The following is a 20,832-nucleotide window of genomic DNA, read 5'->3' as shown; positions in this document are numbered from 1 at the left end:
ATCATTGCTAGCTCCTTGTCTGCAATGTCCCCATCACTTCTAACTTCTTCAAGCCTATCTCGGAGCTCCTTGATGCACTTCTCTGCTTCTTCTCTTCTATGTCTTTCCACGCCCACCATTTTTGCAGTAGCCTCAGCTTGCTCTCGTGCCTGAAAGGCCCTCACTTCTGCCTCCTCTACCTTGGCTTTTGCACCCTCCCTAAGAAGTTTCTCAAGTTGCACTGCCTTTACTGCATCGGTAGCTTTCTCTTGTAGAAAAGTCACCTTAAGAGACATCTTCTTATCCTATTGCTCAAAAATCCCTTTGAGGGTAGATGTCATCAATAGGTGCATTGCAACTCTAGCTGATTGAGATGACAATTGGGACTTGCCATCCACACAATTCTTCAAGTTGGTTATCACGCTCTTGGAGATCGCCCTTGAGAAATATACATCACATCCTTTCAGTTGCTCTACTGCTACTTGAACCTGCCAGAACTTCAAGACCCTCAGTCTACCCTCCCCTTGCCCTTTCTTGCCTCTCTTCCCCCTTCCCCCCTCCCCCTCTTCCTACCCTCTTCCCCGCCCTTTCAACGTGCCTCTCCCTCCTCTTTCTTGCCTCCCTCCTCTTGCCTGCTTCCTCCTCTGACCCCTTCTCCTCCTCTCTCCTCTTCTTTCCCCTCTTTGCCTTTCTCCTTCCCGCAGCTTTTCTGGAATAGACAGACAGTTTGACTCGACCTTCTCACCTTGATTGGCGATGGATCCTCCCTCAGCCAATCCTACTCCGCCTCCACTATCTGAGCCATGGACATATGAACATAGAAAACCCCTTGGCTTCTCATTGTTAGCAGCATCGCATGCTATGCTCTTGGCTTTTTACTATTTGCAGTATTGCATGATGTTCAAAACTATGATTTGGCCAAGTTTGTAGACTTGCTTGGTTGTTGAAGTGAATTACGAGGATTAGAGATGACACTTGCATCTTCTCTATAGCAAGAGAAGAGCATAATGCCATAGAAGGTCTCAGCCATCTTCTAGCTTTCCGAAAAAGACTAGTGCAAGAGGATACTTGGATGAATTGAATGATGAGTATTATTATGACTTAAGGATTCTTTCCATGATGGAATTTTTTACATTATGGTACGACCTTGGGCATCCCACTTGAGCACCCATACTTATATATGCAGTTCATACGCATTTCTAAAAATCTAATTGAAGAGGAAATTGCCATTAAGGTCTTATTTTTCTTTTCAAGAAAGAGACTTCTATTAAGTGAGAGAATAAACTTGCGAGAGCAAGCTCAAAGCGGAATACATCATGTAACCATGAGGATAAATAAACCCCCTCAAAATGAGGTGGAAAACAACCAAGGCTGAGGTTGAAAGTGCCACCTCAACCCTGTAAGAGTCTTAGAGAAGAAAGGAGAATCCTTCCATTCCCTGAAGATAGAAGCCCTCCTAGCTGAGGCTACATGGTTGTCTCCCTGCATGCTCATCCATACGCCATCAAAGTATGTATGGTGTTTGTCCAAATACTAGCCAATGTGTGCGAGGGATGAACCTGAGTTCCCTCTAATGCCTCTGCGCATCTGGCTCTCCAGATATGCCAGGCTGCTATGCTCACTGGTATCTCCAAAGAGGTATCCATAGAGGCATGTACTGCTACAAAAGGAAGGTGTGGCACTCAGCCTGATGACATCGAATCGAAATGGCGTGAGAAGAGTCATGTCTCTCATAAAAGACCTCAGGCCTAGTAAGAGAAAACCAAGCCACTGAGCCCCATATCATAAAGAATGGGGAGTGCACAAAGTGATCGAAAATCCTGGCTACACCCATCCAAATCATCCTCGCCTATCTGCAACCCCATAAGCAATGCCAAATCATCTCCAAAGTAGTGAGGCAACGAGGGCAAGTAGGGTTGGCTCCAAATCTAGATCTCTAAAGGTTCAATGCAATCCCACCATGGATAGAAATCCAAAAGAAAAGAGTGATCTTTCTATTCCCGTGGGATTTCCAGAGTCTCCTCTAGAAGCACCTCTGCAAATATATCCATAGTTATATCAAATGCCTCTAAATAAGGAACTCTAGAAAGTCTCCAATCTCTACCACAGAGCTAGAATCTCTTGGCATTACTGACCGTGTAGTGAAAGAATGGGATGCTCTTCTCTCGATGCCTTGTGTCATTCCTCTTTCCCCCCCTCTTTCCCCTCTTTCAATCTCTTTTTCTCTCTTTCTCTTTTATGCTTAAGCTTTCTCTCTTTTTCTTTTATGCTTATGTATGCTCATGCATAAGCATGAGCATATGTCTCCTTCTCCTTCTCCTTCTCCTCTTTTCCTCTTGCCCTTCTTTCAATCCCTTTTCCTATTTTCCTCTCTCTTCCCCCCCTCTTTCCCCTCTTTCGATCTCTTTTTCTCTCATTTTCTTTTATGCTTAAGCTTTCTCTCTTTTTCTTTTATGCTTATATGCTCATGCATAAGCATAAGCATATGCTTTGTTTCCTTTCTCTTCTTCGTCTTATGCATAAGCATAAGCATATGTCTCCTTCTCTTATGCTCATGCATAAGCATAAGCATGAGCATATGTCTCCTTCTCTTATGCTCATGCATAAGGATAAGCATAAGCATGAGCATATGTCTCCTTCTCTTATGCTTATGCTTATGCATGAGCTCTTTCAATCTATTTTCCTCTTTTCCTCTCTCTTTCCCCCCCTCTTTCCTCACTTTCAATCTCTTTTTCTCTCTTTTTCTTTTATGCTTAAGCACACTCTCTTTTTCTTTTATGCTTATATGCTCATGCATAAGCATAAGCATATGCTTTGTTTCCTTTCCCTCTTCTTCCTCTTATGCATAAGCTTAAGCATATGTCTCCTTCTCTTATGCTCATGCATAAGCATAAGCATGAGCATATGTCTCCTTCTCTTATGCTCATGCATAAGCATAAGCATAAGCATGAGCATATGTCTCTTTCTCTTATGCTTATGCTTATGCATGAGCATATGTCTCCCTCTTTCAATCTCTTTTCCACTTTTCCTCTCTCTTTTTCTCTCTTTCTCTTTTATGCTTAAGCTTTCAATCTCTTTTTCTCTCTTTCTCTTTTATGCTTAACCTCTTTCAATCTCTTTCCCCTCTTTCAATCTCTTTTTCTCTCTTTCTCTTTTATGCTTAAGCTTTCTCTCTTTTTCTTTTATGCTTATATATGCTCATGCATAAGCATGAGCATATGTCTCCTTCTCCTTCTCCTTCTCCTTCTCCTCTTTTCCTCTTTCCTCTCTTTGAATCTCTTTTCCTCTTTTCCTCTCTCTTCCCCCCGCCTTTCCCCTCTTTCATTCTCTTTTTCTCTCTTTTTCTTTTATGCTTATATGCTCATGCATAAGCATAAGCATATGCTTTGTTTCGTTTCCCTCTTCTTTCTCTTATGCATAAGCATAAGCATATGTCTCCTTCTCTTATGCTCATGCATAAGCATAAGCATGAGCATATGTCTCCTTCTCTTATGCTCATGCATAAGCATAAGCATAAGCATGAGCATATGTCTCCTTCTCTTATGCTTATGCTTATGCATGAGCATATGTCTCCCTCTTTCAATCTCTTTTCCACTTCTCCTCTCTCTTTCCCCCCCTCTTTCCCCTCTTTCAATCTCTTTTTCTCTCTTTCTCTTTTATGCTTAAGCTTTCTCTCTTTTTCTTTTATGCTTAAATATATGCTCATGCATAAGCATGAGCATATGTCTCCTTCTCCTTCTCCTTCTCCTTCTCCTTCTCCTTCTCCTCTTTTCCTCTTTCCCCTCTTTCAATCTCTTTTCCTCTTTTCCTCTCTCTTTCCCCTCTTTCAATCTCTTTTTCTCTCTTTTTCTGCTTTCTCTCTTTTTCTTTATGCTTATATGCTCATGCATAAGCATAAGCATATGCTTTGTTTCCTTTCCCTCTTCTTCCTCTTATGCATAAGCATAAGCATATGTCTCCTTCTCTTATGCTCATGCATAAGCATAAGCATGAGCATATGTCTCCTTCTCTTATGCTCATGCTCATGCTTTCTCTCTTTTTCTATTATGCTTATATGCTCATGCATAAGCATGAACATATGTCTCCTTCTCCTTCTCCTTCTCCTCTTTTCCTTCTTTCCTCTCTCTTTTCCCTCTTTCAATCTCTTTTCATAAGCATATGTATTTGCCTATGCATAAGCATAAGCATATGTCTCCTTCTCTTATGCTCATGCATAAGCATAAGCATGAGCATATGTCTCCTTCTCCTTTCCTTCTTTCAATCTCTTTTTCCCCTCTTCCTCCTTTCCTTCTTTCATGAGCATGTCTCAATTTCCTCTTTTCCTCTCTCTTTCTCCCCCTCTTCCCCCTCTTTCGATCTCTTTTCATAAGCATATGTATTTGCCTATGCTCAAGCTTTCTCTCTTTTTCTTTTATGCTCATATGCTCATGCATAAGCATGAGCATGAGCATAAACTTTCTCCTCCTCTTTCCCCTCTTTCGATCATAAGCATATGTATTTGCCTATGCCTATGCCTACGCTTATGTTTGTTTTTTGTTTTTTGTTTTTATGTTTGTGTCTACGTTAGACATGGGATCACGTCGCACGTTCGACGAGTACAGACAGCCTCATAGGAGGAGACATCACGTCTCTATGCTCTAGAGGACTTTGATTCCTCTCAGGCGACACCTCAGGGGACTACCCCTGTAACTATCCCTGGTCTGACTCCTCTCGGACATATCACTGTGACTACCCCTCGGGGAAGTCCTTTGCTAGTAGCCCATGGCTTTGTCGGGAGTCCCGATGAGTTTGTAGCACAGATGACCGATGAGGAGGCAATGAGATTCTTCTCTCTGCTATCTCAGAGGACCTCAACAATTCCCTCTCCTACACTGATAGTTGGACCTACTGCCCAGCTGTCCCCTCATGCCCCTTCGACTGAGGGGTAATCACCTACGCATGCCTATCGTAAGGGAAGGAAGAGTAGGAGGGGCCGCTTATGTTGTGCTGACTTCGGAGATGTAGACGAGTTAGCATACTCACATCCCTACAGGTCTCCACTTGGTCCTGAGACATAGTATCAGTCAGGTCCCTTGCCCTCTCCTACTCCCACTGCTCCTCGCTTTAGAAGCACTCGCACAGCTTCCACTCGCTCTGACTCTGCCACTACCATGAGTCCTCCTTACCCAGTCGAGGACCTCTCCTATCAAATCGCAGCTGTCAGAGAGATAATAGAAGATAGAAAGGACAAGCAGTGATAGCCACCATGAGGTAGTTGATGAGCCATCATTTCAAGAGCAGCATTGCTATTGATTGGCGATATCAAGATGACCAAAAGAAGTAGGCGGTCATCGATGAATTAAAACAAAAATACCCTAACCCACCAAATTGGGAGTTTAATGAGAATTATATGCGAGAGCGCATGGGTTTGGTCTTGAAACATCGTAGATCAACCTTGTGTACTTCCATCGCAAAGGGGATGGCTAAACCCAACTGGGCAGACAAAGCTGATTGGAAGTTCTTCAAGAAGCAGAATAGGGACCATCCCGAAATGTTCGAGGGTGAGAGGAGGGCTACAAGGAGACAGCTAGATGCCGTAGGTACTTCGCACTTTGGTGCAGGCGGACGGTTGGCGTTCGAGGTAACCGTGGTAAGTCTACTTCTCATTTAATGTATTGTTCTAATTGTTTTACTACATATTACATGCACTTTATCTAACTCTCATAAATTGGATCCATAGCAAGCTGTGATGGGTCATCTTCCTACACATGCAGAGACACGGTGTGCATTTCGCATAGGAACAAAGCTGTGGTTTATTGAGCAAGAGGCAATGGGAGCGATGGTCGATTGGGTTGAGGTGGCTGGTCGCACAGTATAAGTCTACTCCTACTTGTAATCTCACTTTTTAAATTGTTTTATTCTTTAAGTTCCAATCTAATTTTCAATTAATATAATTTCACTCTTAGGGTCAAAGCTCGAGTGTCCCATCACTAGAGGTGAGCGATCACGAGGGCTAGGGATCAGGCGCACCTGACGAGGGTCAGGGAGCAGGCGTAGCTCATGAGGACCAAGGATCAGGCTAGCAAGACGAGGACGAGGAGGAGGACAACGAGGATTCGAATGAGTAATAGTAGTAGTAGTTTGCATATACTTTGCCATGTATATCGATTTGTATATCGGCTCGTTTGAGCGATTTTGTATCACCCTTTTTGAAAGGGTAATTTTGTAACAAACAATGTTGTATATCTTCGACATATATATGCTTTTGTTGTTCGATCATTTCATTTGACCGATTTTGTATCACCCTTTTCGCAAGGGAAATTTTGTAATAAAAAACTTTTTTTTGTAATTACGAAAAAAAAACCATTAGTGGGGCAAAACAGGGCTTGCTATGGCCCTGTTTAGCCCTAGGCACTAATGCTTTTTTTTAAAGTTCTATTAATCGTCGCTATATAGCGATGTTTACCAGTGTTGCTATATAGCGGCGATTATCAGTGTCGCTATATAGCGACGTTTACCAGCGTCGCTATATAGCGACGCTTTATAACGACCATTCTTTTCTGACGCTTATAACAACGTTAATAACGACGTTTGCGCTCGTAAATTTTTTTAAAAAAATGTAAAAAACGTCGTTATTTTTATCGGAAAAGGGCCTATGCCTTGTAGTGATGGGACCACCTGGGACCACCTTTTCCCAATCCCATCCTATTTCTTCCCATGTGTTAAGCCCCTAAGTAGGGTCGAAGAATTCAAACCTTTAAACTAGACCAATATTCACAAAAAGTCAAGATTTAATGTGAACTCAATTGCAAATTTTGGAAATTAGCCTTTAAATTTGAAATAGAAACGTGCAAGTTTCAAGGCATTTTAGCTATATATTTGCCTAAGTGCAAAAATTTCAATTAAAAACTTTAAAAATTTCAACATGAAGGCTTTTGTATTAGGCGTTAACAATAATGGAATAAGGGTGACACAAATTTCTAATTTGCACACGAAAAGGCAACAAAATCAGCACCGTCATCTAAACATCCATCAAGTTCAAATATCAATTTCTATGCTCGGATTTTGTTCAATTGCTTGTCACCTACCTTTTCCCATTCCCATCGTATTTCTTCCCATGTGCTAAGCCCCTAACTAGGGGCGAAGAATTCAAACCTTTAAACTAGACCAATATTCACAAAAAGTCAAGGTTTAATGTGAACTCAATCGTAAATTTTGGAAATTAGCCTTTAAATTTGAAATAGAAACGTGCAAGTTTCAAGGCATTTTAGCTATATATTTGCCTAAGTGCAAAAATTTCAATTAAAAACTTTAAAATTTTCAATGCAAAGGCCTTTGTATTAGGCATTAACAATAATGAAATAAGGATGACACAAATTTCTAATTTGCACACGAAAGGACAACAAAATCAGTGCCATCAGCTAAACATCCATCGAGTTCAAATATCAACTTCTATGCTCGGATTTTGTTCAATTGCTTGTCACCTGCCTTTTCCCATTCCCATCTCGGGGGGGTCACTCATCATATGTAACTCTATCACGTGAGTTCAACAAAAGGATATTTTTTATTTCTAAAATTTACAGAAATAAATATACATAAGGGACTATTTTAAATAGTTTTGGAGGAAAATTACAGATTTGTATAGAAAAGGGGTACATTTTATTAATGAAAAATTTTACAAATAAGGGATTTTAAATATAGGACTTGAACGCACGTGATATAGAGGGTTTGTACATAGCGACCCCCCTGAGATTCCCATCCTATTTCTTCCCATGTGCTAAGCCCCTAAGTAGGGGCGAAGAATTCAAACCTTTAAACTAGACCAATATTCACAAAAAGTCAAGGTTTAATGTGAACTCAATCATAAATTTTGGAAATTAGCCTTTAAATTTAAAATAGAAACGTGCAATTTTCAAGGCATTTTAGCTATATATTTGCCTAAGTGCAAAAATTTCAATTAAAAACTTTAAAATTTTCAATGCAAAGGCCTTTGTATTAGCCGTTAACAATAATGAAATAAGGATGACACAAATTTCTAATTTGCACACGGAAGGGCGATAAAATCAGTGCCGTCAGCTAAACATCCATCGAGTTCAAATATCAACTTCTATGCTCGGATTTTGTTCAATTGCTTGTCACCTACCTTTTCCCATTCCCATCCTATTTCTTCCCATGTGCTAAGCCCCTAAGTAGGGGGGAAGAATTCAAACCTTTAAACTAGACCAATATTCACAAAAAGTCAAGGTTTAATGTGAACTCAATCACAAATTTTGGAAATTAGCCTTTAAATTTAAAATAGAAACGTGGAAGTTTCAAGGCATTTTAGCTATATATTTGCCTAAGTGCAAAAATTTCAATTAAAAACTTTAAAATTTCCAACATGAAGGCTTTTGTATTAGGCGTTAACAATAATGGAACAAGGGAGACGCAAATTTCTAATTTGCACATAGAGGGGCGACAAATTTCTAATCAGCGCTGTCAGCTAAACATCCATCGAGTTTAAATATCAACTTCTATGCTCGGATTTTGTTCAATTGCTTGTCACCTGCCTTTTCCCATTCCCATCCTATTTCTTCCAATGTGCTAAGCCCCTAAGGAGGGGCGAAGAATTCAAACCTTTAAACTAGACCAATATTCACAAAAAGTCAAGGTTTAATGTGAACTCAATCCCAAATTTTGGAAATTAGCCTTTAAATCTGAAATAGAAACGTGCAAATTTCAAGGCATTTTAACTATATATTTGCCTAAATGCGAAAATTTCAATTAAAAACTTTAAAATTTTCAATGTGAGGGCTTTTGTGATAGGCGTTAACAATAGTGGAATAAGGGTGACACAAATTTCTAATTTGCACACGGAAGGGCGATAAAATCATTGCAGTCAGCTAAACATCCATTGAGTTCAAATGCCAACTTCTATGCTCGGATTTTGTTCAATTGCTTGTCATCTGCCTTTTCCGATTCCCATCCTATTTCTTCCCATGTGCTAAGCCCCTAAGTAGGGGCGAAGAATTCAAACCTTTAAACTAGACCAATATTCACAAAAAGTCAATGTTTAATGTGAACTCAATCGCAAAATTTGGAAATTAGCCTTTAGTGGCTATATATTTGCCTAAGTGGGAAAATTTCAATTAAAAATTTTAAGTGGGAAAATTTCAATTAAAAACTTTAAAATTTTCAACCTGAGGCGTTAACAATAATGGAATAAGGGTGAGACAAATTTCTGCGATAAAATCATCGCCATCAGCTAAACATCCATAGGGTTCAAATATCAACTTCTATGCTCGGATTCTGAATTGCTTGTCACCTGTCTGCTCTCTCGTAATTTGTAGCCTTCCTTGCATCCAGCTGTACCAGCAGGCTTCAGCTTATGTTCAAGGCTCAAGGCGTCACTCCTCTAAATTCGATTTAAGAGTCGTTCGGCCTCTTGCGCCGTCGCCTTCCTGCACGCATATGTTACAAATCTGACCTGGGAGAATTTGCTTGTTGTGATCCATGGCGATGGACTCAGCTCACCCTCGACTGACGTTGCTCGAAAAGTCCGTGATCGTCCCAGTCACTCCCACGAAGGCAAGGCATATGTTTCTCCCCTGTCTCGATATCGTCTGGCGCGATATACCCTATAACCGGAGGGTTTTATTCTACAAAAGCGTTACTCAAGGTCTGTCGAACGCTATAAGTACTTTGAAGACCAGCCTATCGCTTGTGCTTGTTCATTACTATCCTCTGGCGGGAAGATTGGCATTGGGAGAAGGTAAAAGACTAGTGATCGACTGCAACGACGAGGGCGTCGACTTTGTGGAGGCTTGCATCGATTTTCCTATGAGCGATTTAGAACAAGATGACTTCCAGATGAAAGGTTTTTTCGACAACCTGTGCCAGCATGTGGAGTACAAAGGCGAATCTCTATTTACGAGCCCTTTGCTATCAGTGCAGGTGAGTCGTGAAACAGACTAAAAGAGGGACCTAAATGGAGCTGAGTTTTTATCTTACATGCTCTCAAGTAAGTAGGGTGTAATACGTTTGAGCTCATCTGATCCGGGAAGCACTTATCTCTGCGGGACAATCTGACTTGTTGTTTTTAATCTTAGACGCTATGGAATTGTGGGTAGTCTGGACGAACGCTTGCCCTGAAGCATAAGACCTGTAGAGTTTATGCTGTTAAACTTTGTGAATCTGTATGCGCTTGTCTGAGATTTTCTCTGAAGTGAAAAACTGATAAGATTGTTGGACAGGCGACACGATTCTCAGACGGAGGGCTTGCGGTGGCGGTGGCACAGAGCCATGTGGTGGCGGACGGGCAGTCACTGTGGGATTTCATGGTGGCATGGGGGGAGATAGCGAGGGGGGTGGAGGTATCGATGGAGCCATCACATGATAGGAGGCGGCTGGAGCTGAAGAACCCAGCAGAGGAAAAGGCAAAGCTAACATTCGGGGCCGATATGGAAGCAGAAAACAAGGACGGAGATTCGCCGGGCCAGTCGACGGAAATCTCTCGGGAGGAGCCGACGGAAGAACATCCTCCGGCAATTGAGAATGGAGGCAGCAAGGGGGGCCTAGATAGCCCCGTTTCACATCGCATAGAACCTCACCCCTTGGTCCAAGCCGTCTTCCACCTCAGCTCTGCCACCATCACTTCCCTCAAACGTCGTGCCACCCACGCAGTCTCCTCCTATGAGGCCCTCTGCTCTCACCTCTGGCAACGCATCACCATCGCCCGTCGTTGGCCCCCCTCCACGCCCATCGGCTTTGTCATCGTTGCCAACTATCGCACTCGCCTTACCCCACCCCTACCACCCGCCTACTTCGGCAATGCTGTCATGTTCGGCATTGCACACACTACCGCCGGTAGGCTAGTCGATGAGGGCTTCGATAAGATCACTAGTCGAATTCATGCTGCTATCGGCCACTGTCGAGAGAGCAATCTACAAGGGATCATGCATTGGCTTGAGCTTCATGACAATCGGCTAATGATGGGAGGTGCCACGGCAAAGCAAGGCATGTTCATGAGTGTGTCTAGCTCTCCTAGGTTTCCCGCATACCAAGTGGATTACGGATGGGGGAGACCTGTAGCTATTCGTGCGGTCAAGATTAAGCGAGATGGTGAAATAGTCTTGTTTGGCGGTAGGTCACCTGATGATGTAGAAATCAGCATGTGCTTAGATTCTGGTACTCTACAAAGGCTTCTTGGAGACCCCGAGTTCCTTGCTACCTACACCCATCCTACCTACACCCATTAAAGCCTCATCATGCCGAACCCATAAATAAGGTAATTTCATGAACATAAAGTCCCCTTTGTATGTTTTTAAATCCTAAATATGGAAGGATCTCCCTACGTCCAAAAGAATATAATTCTTTTGTTTTTAGGATGCACATAACTCTATTAAGGTGAAGTGATTGCACTTCTTTTTTTAATTTAGGTTTGACATGTTTCATCATGTGTTTAGCAAATTTCCAAGACTTTGATGTCTTGAATTGGATGATGTAACATGTTCATAGTTCGCTTTCTATACTATACATGTATGTACTACTAGCATCATCTCTCATAGCACTTTTTTATCTCATTATGATGAAAATACATTTTTGGTATTCCATAGCATATAACTTGGGGGTTAGTGTACGTCAAGACCAACTACATATTTCACCTTAATGTAAACTTTATGCCAAAACATGTGCTTGACCTTGAGAGCCTCTACCCCTACGTCTTGTTCTCTTCCTCATTTGAGGATTATTAAGATGTTAGCATCATGGACAACCATGAGCAATCAAAGTCCCACATAGGATGTGGAAATTGGATGGTGTATGAAATCTTCTATTCTAATTTTTTAAAAAAGACATTTCACAAGAGGCCATGTATGCACATATATTTAACTTTTATGCAAGAAAAAAGTAAAATTTATGACATGGACATACCTTATATAAAAGTAAAAAAATTTAAGGTAAGCAAATATCCACTAATGATGACAGAGAAAATATTAAATCAAGTTGAGACACATTATTGCACAAGTAATACTTCTCAATGCATTTCTTCATTAGATAAGTGAAAAATGTATTGTCTCTCAAGTGTAACTAGCCTATGTGAATTAACATTCCTAAGTTGAGTAAATTCATACATGGTGGAGTGCATGCATGGTAGAGTGCATGTGCAAAGTTCCTTTAAGTGTAAAGAAAACGTTAATTACAATTACTTTGAATTGCATCTCAAGTGGATTTCCACATCACGCAATACATAGATATAAAATTCATGTTTATAGATCGAAGCACTCATTCAACTCTAAATGTAAACTTTACCTTTACCCATCAAGTTTCATTGATTTTTGTCCTTTCTCAATTACTAGGGATGATGGTGCAAAGCTCTATACTTTGCTTGTAATGGTGAACTTATAAATCAAAGTTTAGAAGGGGCATTAGTATTGTGGCCCACTCGATGGTTGTTGGAGGACAAGACGTCATGCTTTATCATGCCATAAAGAAAATTCATAGATGGGTAGTTTGAGGTTGCTTGGGCTCCTAGAAATAAGTTAATTAAAAAATCAACAACTAGTCTAGCTCACCCAAGAAAAAAAGATCATTTTGACCTTTTTTTGTGTGTTTTCAAAGGTGAATTAGAAATGACACAAGTTCATAACACGAAGGCCATGCAAATATAAATCTTTAAAATTCGTGTATACCATCTAGCTATACTTGGATGCTTACTAGAATGAAAATTCTCCATAATTTTAGTTTGAGAGGAAATAAAAAAGAGTAATTATGCCTTGATAAATATTGCAATGAAAGTAGAATAGAGAGATGTCTCTTTGCTCCATCTCAATACATGTAGAATAGAGAGATGTCTCTTTGTTCCATTTCAAAATTTCCATTGAGTATACATAATTTTTTGCTTAAAAGATCACCATGTTAGTGTTTCAAAAAGAAACCCATGTGTAAACTATTGGTGATTTTAGATATTCCAGCAAAACTACATGGATGGGCTCATAGTGTTTTGTTTCTAAAAGATATCCCATGTATCCCATGTATCCCATGTATCACCTTGGGCTCATAGTGTTTTGTTTCTAAAAGATTCTACAACAAGGGAAAATGTGCCACTATGAAAGAATTGAACTCAACTAGAACCCCAAAAAAAACACAAAAATGGACCCTTTAGAGAGTTACCAAAATATTAGAGGAATGGATAAGGAAATGTGTAGTCCATCAAGGAGATTATGCCATGTGGACTTCTCTGTAAGAGAGGCTCCCTAATTCTAGAGGAATTTTCAAATTTTCTAAAAAAAACTGAAAATTCATCATTGGTGCTTCACAATAAAAAATTCTCTTTGACAAGTGTAGCCTAAACATGTCAGGCCTTCTTGTTTTCCTCCCATCCAAACTCTTTAATACTATGCTCACATTTTCCTTTTGATTCAACCATTTGGCCCACAACTTTGACTTTCAAACCAAAGCTCTTGGTTTCTCTTTCTTCCAAAACGTTTTGCCTCTTCCACATAATGAGAATTGTATTCCTACCACCATATCACCTCCATTTGATAACTTGTTTCAAATATCTTCATTTTGCTTTTGATTCATCATTTTCCCTCCTTTTTGTTCACATTTCTCTTCCACCTAAGAAAAAATCTTAAAGAAAAATTCTATTTCAAGCTCTACTCTTCCCTCTTCTCTATTATTTTATCACATCCACCCATTCTCTGCTTACCTCTCTATGTCTTAGAGACCAAGGGTGCGATCTATGATCTCTGGTTTAAAGGAGTTGGAATAATAAATAGAATCATCCACACAAGAACAAGACACAAACCTGTTATCATTTTTGTATCTCTCTGCCCTTTTGGAGTATATAAAATCAACTTCACAATAGAGGGAATTGATAATGCAACCACTAAACAAATCTAAGATAAATATTGATTACACTTGAAAGGGAAGCTTGACTACACCTATTGCAAGTAGACAACAAATTCAAACTGAACTATATCAATTTTTGCATATAAAAGAAAATTCCTTAGTTTTCATCGAGGATGCTCCTCATCCCTACAACGCTTGTTGGAGGATCAGGATCTTACAAAGAGCAGCCATCTAAGATAACCATCCTAACTCAAGCTAGAGCTAATTGTCTATTTCAACATAGAGCCATCTCTTTGAGCAAGTCAAAATGGAGCTAATCAATCAAAAACCACCAAGAGAGTTGCGTTGGAATCGCAATCAATAGAGTAGATAGAAATATAGTGTCTCTATGGTGTGAATGAAGTTCCACCTCCCATGCAAGTCGACACTCACCAACTCTTCATGTAGGAAAACATGTGTAAGCTATAACCAAAACTTGAGTTAACATTCAACCATGGTTACGTTTTCTCTTTCCAAGACCCCCTCAAATTGAAGTAGGGCCAAAAGGATACAAATGATGGATAGAGGAAAGTCGAACACACTAAAGAGCTCCCATACAAAGACGAACTAAAATGCATTATAAGGATGCTCTATTTACAAAACAAAGAGAAGAAGGTTCATGACTCCCACTATCCATTAAACCAAAAAAGGGGAAGCAACCTAAAAAACACCAAGCTAAATAATACTAGAAACTATAAAAAATAGAAATCCACATAGGGAAATTATTGAAAGATAATGCTAAAATGCCCACTCGTCGTCAACCATGCTTGCTCCTGTCATATAAGTTCCAACTAATTCTTCTACCATATGTGCTGATTTTGTGTGTTGCTCTTTACTTTTTTGTACGCTTGTAACATAACTCCTCCTTATGACCCCGTTCCCCACATTAGTCACATCGTAACTGTTTCTAGTCGATTTTCTTTTGCACCTTCTTCTTTGTAGCTTTGCTAACATAGGCTCTCTTGACATCAATATTTGAAACTTGATGGTGCTCATCAAGCAAGGTGGTAGTCATCTTTTATAAGCTCATGTCAACTTTGACCCAAACAATCTTTAAAATTTCGTCATATGGAAGCAACATGCTGGAGAGAAGTACTTTTGCATCATCATCCTCTAGCCAAACACCCAAGATGACCAATTATCTTAGGATAGCATGCATTTAGGGAAATCTTGAAAATATGGGAATAAGACACAAGTTCATTAAATTACATTGTCCATGCACTAGCTTAAATGTGAAGCTAGTGCATTGAACCCATAACTAAGCCAGCTATTTTTAGTGCATTACATTCTAGTGCATGCCTTTTCATATTTAGCTCCTTAATTTGAAACAACCAATTATGCTTTGACCTCTCTCTCTCTCTCTCTCTCTCTCTCTCTCTCACACACACACACACACACACACACACACACACACACACACACGCACGCACGCACGCACGCACGCACGCACGCACGCACGCATGCATGCACACACGCACATGCACATGCACGCACGTGCACATGCACACGCGCGCGCGCGCACACACACACACACACAACACACACACATGTGCACAGGTTTATAGTTCATCAGCACATGTTTAAAACTATAAATATATAGCAATTTTCCATTTATAGACCATAGAGAGCCATAAATAGAGGTGCAAATGATTAAACACAATCTTAACAATCAATGAAGCATCCCTTTGTATTATTTGTAATTTTTGTTCATATATCAAACAATGCCTCATTGACAAGTGCATTGTTGAAGCATTGAGAATCTAAGCAAATAGATACTCCCAAACTTCAATCTTCATTACAAAATGATGAACAACTTCCATCATGTCTCTATTATCTCTAGAGTATGTGGAAGACATAAATTCTTAAAAGGGATGTTTGGCTCATCCCTATAGCTAACTTTGCAATTGCTACATGTCTAAAATAATAGTCCTAACTAGGGCCTACTTATTGCTAAGTACTATATGTCTTCTCTAATGTTCTACATGGTCGACTCCAATTCCAGTTCCAATATGATATTAACATGTAGATCTTGCCAAGAAATGATTACCTCAACATTGGGACTATGAGTCCCATCATGTGCGTCACCATCAATCGCTTCCCACTATATGTTTTTCCATTGCTCTTCCATTGTCACCTTCTATATGTGAAAGACATGTAAATATTTTTCCTTCCAATGAAGTACTTGCTCAATTTGGAACTTGTTAATACATACTATCCTGCAACATTATCATATTTTATATATAGAAGATTTGCAAGGATAACTCACTAAAAATCCACATAAAAAATATCCAGCTAATATTGTATCAAATCTTCAGTGTGACATGTTCTTGTTGTCCATTCTTTATCGTATAATTCACATAGCTATCCCAGATATATCTCTTGTAATTACATGTTATCTTGGTTTTCCCATTTGACTACGATTAGCAAAGAAACCTAGAAAGCAAGGGAATGGTAGAATCCATCTCAACCTAGCATCTATTCCACCGATACTTGGCTTCATAGAAGTTCACACATCATGGAACATTCTCTTTCTGGAATCACTTATATTTGTACTCAGAAGTGGCCACTCAAGACTGTGAAAAGTAGGAAAGTGGAACATTCTATTTCTAGTATCACTTATATTTGTACTTGGAAGTGGCCACTCGGGACTATGAAAAGTAGGAAAGGGAATATATACTAATGTTTCATACTAACCTTTTTCTTTGGCAAGATGATTCAACTTTGAGTCATAAAGAAAGGTCCCATCCTTCTTCAACTTTGATGGTGTATGGCCATCATAGTGAAGTCTACTAACCTTCAACGTGGAGGACATGCAAGTTGCAACAACCCAATTAAGCATGATGTAGGCTCCAACTCTACATAACTAGAGGGATATACATTTGTAAAACAAATGCAAGGGATAAGAGAGTTGTATCAATGGCCCCAAGTACACTATGAAGGACTTGCAATTGGGCCTATGATGTGAAAGGGATTCATCCAAATGCACATGTATGTTTTCATATATATCAAGATGCACATCTATTTTTGTATGCATGAAAGAATGTTGAACACAGAGGCTATTAACCGTTCGTTGCTAGGGGTCATTTTCAAATCTATGATTCTCGAATTCCATTGTTTGAAGAAGTCCCTTGCATCCTTTTGTTTAACTTTAAAATACCCAAAATTACTTGACTGCATTGTGGTCTAAGAATGTTTTCTATAAAGTTAGGGATCCATTCCCCATGCTCACATGTTCTTCAATAGAGCAGGTTGTAAGCTACAGGTCTATATCTCTCACTTTCCATCTACATAATCTTTGTTCTAGTGCCATATGACTAACAATATCTATCTCCCTCTCCTCACCCATAAGAAAACACAATAGTCATTCAAAATATCCCTCTGAATTCACAATCTGATCTCTCTCTCTCTCTCTCTCTCTCTCTCTCTCTCTTTTGAGTTTCCCTACCCCCTCATACAAGCAAACAAAAATTATATTGAAATACTTATGTGAGCTTAGGATATGATCTTTTTCCCTCCCTTACTGTTTCCCTTTATTGCCTCACATAAACAAACAAAAAAATGTTTCTAAATATGATCTCTGTCCCTCCCTCTCTCTTTTCTACTACAGCCTCAAAAGAATAAATAAAAATTTATTTCAAAATTTGTACCTTAGTTTAGGATACTCTCTCTCTCTCTCTCTCTCTCTCCCTCCGTGGACCGTTTCTATCCCTCTCTTTGTCCCTCCTATCCTAGAGAAGAAATGACCATTGAAATAGTTCTCCCCCCCTACTCCCTTCCTTTTGTAACAACCATATGGAAAGCTTTATCAGATGAAACAAGCTTTACAACTTATCTACTTAATAAGGAGACAAAATTTGATTTCAAAGAAAATCCACTTCATTTCTTGGAAAGTATGTTTCCCTTGTTATGAAGTTGATTATGTATACTCTAAAAGGACACAAAAGATAAAAATATGATAATATGTCACTTGTGTGGCAGTTGATTCTACTTGTTCTTCATAGGGCCTTTCAAGAGGCTTTCAAGTAGAGATAGATCACACCCTTGGTCTTTAAGAGATAGAGAAATAAGTAAAGAACGAATAAACTTGACTGAAGCGTGATTGCAAAATAAGAGAGAAGAGGCACGAATAGAGCTTGAATAGAATTTTTCTCCAACATATTTTTTTGGTGGAAGAGAAATGTGAACAAAGATGATAAATCAAAGGCAAATTGAAGATACTTTGAAACAAGTTTCTAGATGGAGGTGGGATGCATTTTTGAGTGTGTGGAAGAGATGGATCATTTTGGAGGAGTGAGAAACACGAAGATGTAGTTTGAAAGTTAAAATATGGGCCAAATGTATTAGGAAAAAACGGAGCTCATTTTGGGGCCTTTTAGGTTAAACAAAAAATAGAGATCCTCTAATGTGAGAGAGGCCAATGTTACGTTGGAAATGCTTTTCTTTTTAAAAAGAATAGACTTTATCTCTCTAGAGATGCTTGACACACTAACATTTTGAAGTTCCCACTCTTGTTTTCTAGTGTGCCATAAATGCTATACAAAATCTCGAAATAGATAAATTGACATTTTGAAGTTCACGCTCGAGCATTTTTTAGTGTGTCATAAATCTCTTTCCAGAGAGTCCAAAATGACCAAAGAAGGCGCCTAACAGGAGTGTGCTTAAGAAAGCGATTTGCACACTTGGTCTGGGGCCAAGTGGCCAAATCGCGTTCTTAAGCACACTCCTGTCAGGCGCCTCTTTTGGTCATTCTAACCCCTCTAAGAGGCCAAGCTTAGTGATTCAAAAGTCATTTTGGGGGTTTTTGTCTGCTCTAGACACAATGGTGATGCCAAAACTACCAAATTCCACACCAAAATAGTAGAAAGCCATTTGGGTCCTTGGACATAGCATTTGTAACACACTAAAAAATGCTCGAGTGGGAATTTCAAAATGTCAATTTATCTATTTTGCGATTAATATCTCTAATTAAATGCTCGTCCGTATAAATTTGTACTTATCACTCTAGAAATTCTTAATTTTGAGTATATAATTTTGAGCCAAGAAAATTAGAAAATCATGAATTTCTTACAGGGCTCCAAAATGAGCTCCGCTTTTTCCTAATGGTTGATCTAAAAGCGAAATATGGGCATAGTGCTAACTATAGCTTGAATGGGAAAAACGAGGAGGCCTAACATGTTCAGGCTAGGTGTGGCAAAGATTGTTTTTAATTGTAAAGCGCCAATGAAGTTTTTAGGATTTTGGTGAAAAAAGTTGAATTTTTCCTAGAATTAGGGAGCCACTATTATAGAGAATTCCACCTCAATTCCACATGGCATAATAATCTCCTTGATGGATTACATATACATATCCAATCCTCTAATATTTTAGTAATTCTCTAAAGGCCCCTTTTTGAGTCCAACTTTTTTGTAATATGGCACATTTTCCCTTATGAAGTAGTAGATTTCTTGAAAACAAAATAATAGATTGCTCTTATGAGTCAAAGGCTGTATGAGATGGCCATCCATGTATTTTTTATGAAATATATAAAATTACTAAGAAAGTCAATTGCTTTTCAAACATTCATAAAGATAACTTTGGCTATATTTTAAGCAAAAAATAATGTATACTTAATGGCAACCTTTCTTTGATATGGAACAAAGAGACATCTATATATTCTATATGCATTGCGATCCTGATTTTTTCAAGACCTCATTACATTTTTTGGTTTCCTCTTATACCAACCTATGGAAATTTTGATTCTAGTTACATCATATATAGCTAGATCAAATGTGGTATACATGATTTTCAAGATAACTTTTGAGAACACTTATAAGAATAATCCTATTAGCATTGGCCTTAGTGTTTATGAACTTGTGGCATTTTTAATTCACCTTCAAACAAGAGAAAATAAGGTCAAAACAGGGAGCAAATAAGAGAAAATAAGGTCAAAATGATCTTCTTTTTTTTAGGGTGCACACTAGTGTTAAGCTTTTTATTAAAAGTTTATCGCAATCTCATTTCCAAGAGCCTAGTTGAGTGAGTGCTTCAATCTATAAATATAAAGTATATATGTATGTATTATATCATGTGGAAATCCACTTACTCGAGACACAATTTTTAATGCTTTCTTTGCACTTATAGGAATATTGCACATGCACTCTAGCATGTATAATTTACTCAAATTGACATTGTCATAGGAGAGTGTTAATTTGCATAGGCTAGTCAGTTTCACTTTTCCAATGAAGAAATCCATTGAGAAGTATTACTTATGAATAAAGTGCCTCAACTTGATTTTCCAATTTTTGTCGTATTGTTATTATTTTTGTTATTTTTTATATAAGTTATATTCATGCCACAAATTTCACTTTTGTCTTGCACACAATTTAGATAATGTGTTACGTGGCCTCTTGTGAAATGTCCATTCTTATTAGAATAGAAGATTGCATACACCTTCCAAGTGGGATTTTGATAGCTCATGGTTGTCCATGAGGCTAACAGCTTAACAATCCTTGTAAAATGAGAAAGAGAACAAGAGGTAGGGGCAGAGACTATTAAGGGCAAGTACATATTTTGGCATAAATCACATTAAGTATACAGTTTGGTCTTAACATACACTAACCCCCCAAGTCATATGCTATGGGATGCAAAAAAGTTATTTTCATCATAATGAGATAACAAAATGCTATGAGAGATCATGCCAAGTCAAATAAGTAAGATGAAAGTAGATGCATAGTATAAAAACAGAACTATGAACATGTTACGGGTCAATTTAAATAAACAAAAGCATTGCATCATGTCAAAATTTTTAAATATAAAAATATTATAGGTCAGACCCAAAAAGTAAAGACCCTTTCAAAATTTGGCCAACGTAGGCCGAGGGCAATCATGTCAAATTGAATAGAGTATTGGGCATCCTAAAAACAACATAATCATATTCTTTTGGATGTAGGGAGATCATCCCATATTTTAGGACTTAAAAAACTTAAAAAGGGGTGGATAGTGTTCATGAAATGACCTTATTAGGCT

At 38.8% G+C, this 20,832-nt stretch overlaps 1 protein-coding gene across 1 annotated transcript; it reads left to right on the top strand.

Moving 5' to 3' along the window:
- Nucleotides 1-9,272: 9,272 nt before the first annotated feature.
- On the top strand, nucleotides 9,273-11,195 carry LOC147899284 (hydroxycinnamoyltransferase-like). Its single transcript, XM_087377683.1, has 2 exons — nucleotides 9,273-9,891; nucleotides 10,191-11,195. Exons 1-2 carry the CDS (start codon nucleotides 9,451-9,453, stop codon nucleotides 11,193-11,195), a joined length of 1,446 nt encoding a protein of 481 aa, XP_087233809.1. The 5' UTR covers nucleotides 9,273-9,450.
- The last annotated feature ends 9,637 nt before the right edge of the window (nucleotides 11,196-20,832 follow it).

The sequence above is a fragment of the Dipteris shenzhenensis genome, chromosome 8, assembly GCF_047967505.1.
Source record: "Dipteris shenzhenensis isolate YYH24624 ecotype China chromosome 8, Dip_SZ_1.0, whole genome shotgun sequence".
Classification (NCBI taxonomy): domain Eukaryota; kingdom Viridiplantae; phylum Streptophyta; class Polypodiopsida; order Gleicheniales; family Dipteridaceae; genus Dipteris; species Dipteris shenzhenensis.
The sequence above is the reverse complement of the archived record's forward strand: the minus strand, read 5'-3'. Positions and strand labels throughout refer to the sequence as shown.